The sequence below is a fragment of the Colius striatus genome, chromosome 2, assembly GCF_028858725.1.
Source record: "Colius striatus isolate bColStr4 chromosome 2, bColStr4.1.hap1, whole genome shotgun sequence".
Lineage (NCBI taxonomy): Eukaryota > Metazoa > Chordata > Aves > Coliiformes > Coliidae > Colius > Colius striatus.
Genome location: NC_084760.1, coordinates 122,100,379 through 122,109,565, shown reverse-complemented (window position 1 = coordinate 122,109,565; position 9,187 = coordinate 122,100,379). Strand labels below are relative to the sequence as shown.

Sequence of the window (9,187 nt, the reverse complement as noted above, 5' to 3'; positions counted from 1 at the left end):
AAATTCTGTCAGTGTGAATCAACAAAAAGATTTTCCTTCTGGTCAGGAAAGCTGTAGAGCTTTTAATTCCTTCTGAAATTTAAGCATCACTCTTGACTTAGAAAGAAATTTAAGAGGTGGTTTTGTACAAAGTAACTCATCTGAAACTGCTGTTCACTGTTACCGGGACATTCTTATCCTTGTGGCAGCTGATCCCTGCTGTCCTGTAGGCTTAATGCAATTAAGTTTGAGATTATTAATGATGACTACTGTCCTGATAGATAGTACTTATAAAAAAAAAAGCAATTTGTAGCCTATTAAAAGCATTTGTTTCCCATGTAGCATGCAGAATACATACAATGGGGATGGCTGCCTGCTGTATGTCTACGTTTACTGTTTACATGCTGTAGGTATATGCAAGCAGTATATATTTGTGTAGAGATATAGAGGGACTAGGCACTTAAATCCATCTGCATTGCACTTCTTCGTAGTTGTATTAAAATCCACGTCAAGTAACTACATAGAACAACAGATTGCAGTGGGATCCATCACAACAGCATCATCTTCTTCCTTTCTTTCTTGTTGCAGTCTGTAAGATGACTACAATAACTTCTTCAAGAGGAAACACAGAAGTGGTCAGTGCCAGAAGAACGGAATCACGTGATGTTTCAGATATTAAGAGCCTCTTCAGCCATTTTACAGAAGTAGTTTTTGGAAGAATTGATGTCATGCACCTTTTGTAAGTAACAGTATTTTAGAGTCATTATGCTAACATTCTTGCAGGAAACACCAAGAAGTTTTGTAACATTTAAAAAGGCAGAAGATATGATAAGGCTTACGTGGTGTGGCATAATGACTTCTTAGATTATTCACTGAAGGGCAAGAAAATCTGCTTCCATCTCTACTCTGTGTCACACAGGCATGACTTTGTACAAACTTGGCTCACTGCTGCCAGCATGGTGGATGAGATTCAGGTCTATACTAGCTTCCTTTTAATAAAAGTTTAGAAGAAATGCTTTTGAATAATACCTGACGAAACAGACTCCAGTGTCTGCTGTCTACTTCATCTAATACAATCCTTTTACCTGTTGGAGACTGATAGGAGTAGAGGGGCAGGAAGAAGGGTTTTTAATCACTGTGTGGTCATGACAATTCTGGTTTCTTTTCCTGCAGACATCTAAATCTTTTCATTCTCTTCTAGTTTCCCCTTAATGAAAGAAATTGGGGATTTTTTATCTCTCTTTGCTCTACCTTGTGAGACAACTTCTATCTGCCGTAAAATATGTTTCAATATGCCACTGCTTCTCATGCCCCCAAGACACCTAATACGATCTGTGTTTTGACATCAGTATTCTAGCTGCTTGCATGACAATATCCTTAAGGAAATGGGTGGCTGTAGAAGTTTTCTGTTGTCGTCTTCACTGGGGATAGTGAGGTACCTTCTGCACTTCCTCTTTCTATGCAGTGATGAAGAGTAGACAGGAACAGACTATGTGAAATGCTGATGGGTCACTTAGTTTTTTCCACTTAATTGCAAATGTCTCAGGTATTTGGGGGTAAATAGATGTATGAAGTACAGAGAAGAAGGAGCATTTAAGTCTTGCCTATCAAATTCATAGTAATTGAGGGTTTGAAAAAAATCATGTTGAGTTGTTACAGTGTCAGAATACACCAAATAAATATTTGGAATTGAAGCAATAATATCAAGTTAGGATGTAAGTAATAAAGTTTTACTGAAGCCCAATCCTGGGAACACTTACAAACATGGCCATGTTAAAAAAATAGAATAGCACTTTGCTGTTCTAACACACTGAATTAATAGCCACTTTTCTTTGTTTAATTTCTTCAACTTCTGCAAAATGGAACTATTTTCACAGAGAAAAAGCAAATCTTGCTTTGACACTCTGCAATGAGAAGAAGGAGGTTATGGCCCATGCTATCTTTCTGGACTACCCAAATTGGAGTATCACTGATCAGTCTGATTGGGAATCGTTCTTACAGGAAAACTACATTAACAGTAAATGCACTGTAAGTAAATGGTGTGATTTTAGTTGAGTTTTCATTTAAGGCTCAGGTATGAAACATACACATAGACATCTAAAACCTAGGTAGTTTTGAGGCATTTAGGCTGAAGAAGGTTATCCTCAGTGTCTTTACTAAACCCTCAGATGCTCAGAAGTTCATGAGCACCTGTGCTTTGCCACTACAGTAACTGAAGGCAGTTAGGGTATCAAGTCCTTTCTTTGCCAGACATGTGCACAACACGTCTGATGCATTGTGCTAGCCCTGAGAGCAGTGCGAACCATGGCTGTCACCAACATTTTTTGTTCAGAAACCTGCCCTGCTCTGTTATCTAAATGTAACTAGGAGATAGAGTCCTTGCTGTAATGCCCTTCTCATTGTGAGGGAGCTGGAATTCTCATTTATCACCTTTTGGAACATAGTTCCGAGTTCTGCTACTTCACAGGATTTTAATGTCTTTAGAGAAAGAGTAAGGGACAGGTAGCGTGCCTCAGCTTGAAAGACAGTGATTTACACTGAGTGGAGGACCATGCTGACGTGAGCATCTTCATTCTGGAGAAAGCTTGTTTAGTGCTGGTGTGAAGGTTGCTGTGTTTTCTTTTATGTGCTAGCAGTTTTCAGTTGGGTTCCTTGGTCCAGTTGATTAATTACTCTTAGGAATTATGGACTAGAAATAGATACTTAGAAGTTTAGGATTCAAGTGCTGCCCATGATTTAGTCCAGCTAGGAACTGGATCCTGCAATTGTTGAGCAAAGATGGAAAATGTTAGCCACAAACACTTCAAAGCTAGGCTGCACATGCCATAATAAGGTAATAAAATGATCTCTAGACAGTTTGTCCATCAGTTTTCCAGTGTTTTGCTGTGAGATGTTAAGCAATGGCTTGCAGAAGAACCGACAAACACAGCAATTGTATTTGAAAATGCTGTGTGCCGTTAAAAGAAACCAAATTATTACAGCCAAAGGGAGCATAGAAAAAAAACCCATGTAATTTTCTTGTAATCTGTTTTCTTTGTCACTTGAACAGTACTTTGTGTACAGGCATATTGCAGGCACAACCACTTCATTCACTGTGCAGCTGCAGCTGCTCCTGTTGGGTTATGCTGTGCTGTCAGTTGTGCACGCTCTTCCTCGGCAGCCTGCTTGACAATATCTGTTGTGGCAAAACTGCAGCTGACTTGAGAGCGCAAGGGCACACAAAGAGAAAAGACAAAAAACACGGGGTGCTTGAGCACATTGGAAATTACTGCTTATAAGCAGGAGGGAAAGGTACTTGGGAACACTGACAAGGAGCAGAAAACCTGTTCTGTTTCTAGGATGGAGGTTATTTTCTAAAATATGCACAGAAGGTTCAGGGTGTGTTTTGTGCTTCTGCACTGACAAAACAACGGAACCTCTCCTGAGCTGTAACTAGAGGAGACGCCGTCGGTTAGATCCGTGCAGATGTGCTTTGCACAATTGAGATGTTCTGAAAATAGAATTTCTTAAAAGTCTAGCTGACAAGCCTTTTTCCTAGAGCACAGAAACTGTAAGATAGCTGAAAGGTCTAAATTAGGAATTGACTTGTGCAGAATTTAATTAGTGAAGATGCTTCACAGGATTGCCTGGTTACCATCACTATTCAGAAACAATTACAGGCCAAATCTTGCCTCCGGAGCCTCCTCTTGGACACCCAGAGCAAAACCTTTTTTTCTTTTCTTTTCCCTTCTTCTTCCTTTTGCATTTAACAAACTAATAAAGATAAGTCTGATTTTTAGAAGTTACTTTTGACATTTATTGGTTACATTAGCCTGTTGTCTTTGTGCTGCTCCATATACTGCAAACTCTGTTAAAATCATCCTTGCTCTAAAGTTGCTGAAGTTTATTGGTGGCACTACCCATGACACTTTAGTTGAATATTAAACTATCCAGAATACCTCAAGCTTGCCCATATGAAATATTTTTTTGTATATGTTGTTCATCTACAGGTAGATCTTTATTGACTCAGCATTTGAATTAATATGCAGGAGAAAACAGCTGAGTTAATAGCACTTTCCATTCCAGCACAAGTTTTCCTTTGCTGGTGTTTTCCAAGTGAACTAGAGGCATATAAGGAAAGATTTTACTCTGTCCTATTTCTGCCTGGATAATTAAAGGTACCTAATGATGCAATCTTAATACTTTGTAATTTTTCTTCTTTTAAAGAAGAGCTGTTTTAGGACTATGGGAAGTATACGAGCTCCTGTTTTTTAAACCTGTAAAGAATGTCTTTATCAGCTAAATGTTAAATGATGCTGCTGTTAGTTGCTAATTGTTGTTAAAGATAAATATTTGTCTGGAATTAATACTGTTAAATGTGGAATGATGTATGTATACTGCAGTCAAACAGTGGTATGCTTGAGTGTAAATAAAAACTAGTACAGAAGTTCAGCTCATTATATTAAACTAAAAGTCATGTAACTTTATCCACACATGCTTTGAAGTTACTTACATATGTGAAGCTACTCATTTTGAGTGCAGGTCACATCTATTGGAAATAAATGTGCATTTTAATACTTGGATTGACTTAACAAATATTAGCTGCATTATGTTTAGTTTTTCATTCTTCCTTTTGTAGCCTTTGAACACATTGTTCATGCATCTTTTTGTGGCAAAAGAAGAATATGCAGCTGGATGTTCCCAGGAAATTGTTAGGTGAGTTCAGATGTAACTTTTTGTAGTGAAGCAAGGGCACAAGTGGAATACACTTGTTCACAGGTAATCTATTTATAGTCTGTTAGCTACAGATTGTATAGTAAGGCTGCAAACTATATATATGATAGAAACAGCACAATATATTCCTGTGTTGGCTCAGTACTCAAATATAACGGTTGTTCAGGTTCTTTGGTATAGCTCAGAGTCTACTCACAGAAACAGTGAATTACAGTTGGTGCTGGTGCTGTTGAATTTACAGTTAGTCATGTCAATCCAGCCCATCCAGATGCCAGGTCACAGATCTGCCAGCAGAGATGCAGCATCTCTAAATTTTTCACTGCTGGGGAACTGGTATGAAGAGGAGGATGTCTGAAATCTGAGGATTAGGAAATTAAGACATAAGTAAGGTAGAAAAAATGGTTAAAAATTGCCCAGATGAATTTCATATGATCTTCTTTGTCATAAGTGTTTTAATTTTTGAGCCACGTGGACTCATGAAGGAAGACAGAGGTACTGGAGAAAACTTTATATATTAAAAGACTAGTTGCTGTATCTTATTCATGGGTATAATAATGAAAGACTGAATACAGTTACCTTATTTGTCCAGGAGAGCTTTTATCACAGTACCAGAACTGCAGTTTATACTTCTCTTCATACCATCTGATGAGAATTTAGGTAAGTATTTAATACTCCTTTATTTTTAAAATCCTGAGAACAATTTCAAGTGTCATTATCACCATTGTGTGCTGTGGTGGTGGGCTTTTTGTGGTTTGATTTTGGGTTTTTTAAAGTATTGCGAATAGTTACAATGTTCCAAACGTGCAGAAAACACAATCATAAAGTATCCTGTAACGGAGAGAGGTTCATGTGGTTATGTGTTGGCTCCAGCCACCCATTCAGCAGTCTATCCATTTCTGACAGTCTTTAAATTTGCCAGAAAGAAATAGGCCATGAAACGGGAGTAAAGATCTCAGAAATCAATTCTTACAAGTTTTGTAAAGATTTCTGGCTGAGTAGAGTCAAGAAATTGAGATCAGGTACTTGCTTTTATTTAGGCAAGTGAGTACAAGATGGGGAGAGGACACTTTGTCATATCTCAGAAGGGATGCTGGAGACATGGAAGGAAACTAAGATTATTTCTTTTAGAGCAGAGGTACAAACACACATCTCAATCAGAGAACAGCACCTGACTTGGAATTTCAGTCCTGAATTCAGACTAATAAACCAAGCATCTACGTAATGACGTTCTTTTTTCTTGGAGCTTTCCTTGAAGTGAACTGGAACCTTTCTGATATGCCAATTTCTAGACATCTTAGTTCCAAGTCATATTAAAAATAACTCTGTAGTGGTGTTTCAACCACAGAGAACAGTATCTAAATAAAGGTTCTTGTCAAACTTACCCTAGCAACAAGCTATGTCAGCTTTCCTCAGTGGCATATACTATTGGTTGTAAGACTAGTATTTCTATAGGGATTTGACCCTACCAATTTCTGATTGCCTTGAAGCTCATTCAGATTTGAGATGCTGGATTAATTAACAATTCTTTCACATGTTTATACTGCTGTCATTTCAGCTTCATTGTTTAACTTTAAAGACATGGAGCATTATGCTATCTGTGGTTTAAGTTCAAAGCTCCATTTTGCAGATAATTTAAAAGCCTACATAATGAAGTTTCTCTGTTGCTCCTAACAGATTTTTGTCATTCACAGAGCCAGACATAGGAAATGTCTTTGGCAAGATGAGGACTGTTCCAGGCTTGGTAGCAGATACAAGGTTTAGCTTGCTTGTGTCCCCCAGACACCACTATCACCCTCGGCTGTCTGTTCGCAAAGCAAGGTATTGTGATTTCTCCCTTCTAGGAGAGAACTAACTGGGTTAATTTGAAGAATTTTCCTTTTTCATTTATAACATCACTATCTTAGTTAAGCTGCTGTGATTTTACCTCGATAACTTAAGTAGCTGTGTGATTGTGCTGGTTTTGTTGTACTTCATCACAAGATCAATTGTACTTTCTGTAAAACTAGTTGTCTGTCTAGGGAGAATACATTTTTGTTGGTGGTGTTTATTCTATGAATCTGCTGGCAGAATTGCATTGCTGCATATTTTAGTGAGTGCCAGTAGTTTTCACGTCTCTTGAAGCAGCTTCCAACTTAATTTTAATAACGACCTGCCATCCTGTTGTCTTTTTCAACACAAGGCAGTTTGGAGCAAGGCCTTTGATAGGCTCAGGCAGTGTTCCTTGAACACAGCCTTGCTTTTGGATTGGATTCAAGTCAGAAATTATGTTAAAAAAAACTCTGAATGATTTTTTTTCCTTTCCTTTTTACTTAGCTGCCTACAGTGTACACCAGACAGAGATGCAAGTTTCTCTTGCAGCCTTGCCTATTAGTATCTACCCGTATACTGACTGTTCTCACTCTTGTTTTCTTCTGCCGTTTGAATTCTGCTGCCTGTGCCAAATTGCAGCGCTCTGTGCTTGTGCCAGCATTGTGTGCAGATGTGAGAAATGCAGAGTTTCTGACCCAATGGGGCCTTGCGTTTTTCTCTGCAGCTTGCTGGACCAGCATGCTGTCATTGCTGTAGCATGGCTGAAATATAGCTACTGTCTGTGGCATTTTGGTTCACTTGTTTTCTTCTTTACGGTGAGAAGAGTGCATGTAGGGTAATGTTTTATGAAGTAAGAATTTTATTTGATTCTGATTCATTGTGGAGTTGCTTTTATTTGTTCTAAATATGTGTTCCTAGATGGTTATGTAGCAGGATTACCATTAAATCACCATCTCTGGTCCTTGTAGTGGAAGCTGAAGTTTAGGTACCAGTATATCCCTGGGACACTATCACATGATACTGATGTGTGTGAGGGTCTGTATTGACCAGTGCCAGCAGATGGTAATGCCACATTAGCCATATCTTGCTGCTTGGTAAATCTACACCTGTTTGTTTTTGGGGTGATTCATGCTGACGTCTCATATGGGATTCTGACAGAAGCCTGTTTCTCAGAGAGATGTTTTACACATATTTTACCAAACAGACTGAGACAAACCTGCAGGTTCTGATCTTTATCTAGTCAATAGATAAAGTAAATAGATAAAATAAATAGTTCTAGTCAATATTTGCAATGTCCTGTGGCTTGATTTGTGAGCATTTTAAGAAAAAGGACTTGGGCCTGACCTTAACCTCTTCACACCATCCTGCTATAGATCTGAGTATTTCAATATGTTGAAAAACTATGCTCATGCTATCTTGATCTGAAAGTATTAGTCTTTTTATGAGTGTTTCCTTTGAGTTGTCTACCATCTGTCACCAATACTGAGAAGTAATTCCTCAGGATTTAAAGTTTTTTCCATTTGTCTTGATTCCAACGCATGGAAATATGTGGAAAATGTTATGAATAATAAAAATTATTTACTATAGGGTTTTTATTTACTATTATTGTAAAACTAACCATGAAACTGGTTTTTTTTCTGTTAAATTACACAGTATCTGTTGATATAAAATTCATGCTTTATTATTGCCTATCAGTAGATTCTCTGAGTAAGCTAAATTCTGTTTGCAGTAGATGGTTTGCCTTTCCTTTCCCTCTGTATTCACCTTTGTACTTCACTAGCATCCATAGTAACATTCAGTGGAGCCCTTTAGAGACTTATCTATGGAAGTTGTCCCCAGCCACCTGCCTAGCAACATGTTCTGGGTCAATGATAGGAGATTAGGGTAATCTCTGTTCGCTCTTCCCTTGTAGAGAAGGGAAAAAAGAAGCTGTAAACCGATACTTTGCCTAACCATTAATTTTGAAGTTATTCTCCATCTGACCTTTAAAATGTGAACTAAATCTGTAGCACCAGAATGCAGTCCACTAAGCTTTTTATTTTAAGTTTCTTGCTGATACTTTGTTTATATCCTGCCATTCTTGGGTTTGCATTAAGAGCTCACAGATTGGCAGCTCTGTGAAATGCCTTTATTGTGCTTGTTCTGGCAGTATAGGCATCTTGTATTTTTGTATTAAAAAACTACTGTGGTTTTCACGGAGTTTTGGCTTTTTTAAAGTGGCTATGGTGCCAGTGGCAGGTACTAAAAATAGCAGAAAAAATAGCTCTGTTCCTAGAGTTTCTAGTGTGCAGGGAGTGGCTACTGAGAGGTCAGCCTCTACATACTGAGCCAGCATAGTTGCCATCTGCATCTTGATGTGTGGCCTTGTGTCCTGTTGTGTTCTACAGAGCAGAATGCTGTAAAGGACTTGGAACAGTCATCAGAACATTCAGTTTGGAGACGGTGTGTGTATATTATCTACCCCAGTGAAATGACAGGTTTCAATTTGAGTAGTCTTGTCCTTTTACCCCTAGTTTGGTTAGTGTGAGGTCTCATAAAACATCAGATTTGCTGTACTAAAACTAGTGAAGTTCTTAAAATAGAAAACCTTACTGCAGCTTTTCCCTTGAGATACTGCCTGCGAAGAGGAGAAGGGCTGCAACTTTGGTTTGAGATATGATGTATGTAACTGTAAATTTTTGCAGGG

At 38.2% G+C, this 9,187-nt stretch overlaps 2 protein-coding genes across 2 annotated transcripts in view; one reads left to right on the top strand and one right to left on the bottom strand.

The window, feature by feature from the left end:
- The window catches only part of SLC24A3 (solute carrier family 24 member 3), a 343,101-nt gene that overhangs the window by 203,677 nt on the left and 130,237 nt on the right, over positions 1–9,187 (bottom strand). The gene's annotated exons all lie outside the window — the stretch shown is intronic.
- The window catches only part of CFAP61 (cilia and flagella associated protein 61), a 111,623-nt gene continuing 103,011 nt past the window's right edge, over positions 576–9,187 (top strand). The window contains exons 1-5 of the mRNA XM_061989412.1: positions 576–718; positions 1,857–2,007; positions 4,598–4,674; positions 5,282–5,349; positions 6,384–6,510. Of these exons, the coding sequence (XP_061845396.1) occupies positions 576–718; positions 1,857–2,007; positions 4,598–4,674; positions 5,282–5,349; positions 6,384–6,510 (566 nt within the window). The remainder of the gene's footprint in view (positions 719–1,856; positions 2,008–4,597; positions 4,675–5,281; positions 5,350–6,383; positions 6,511–9,187) is intronic.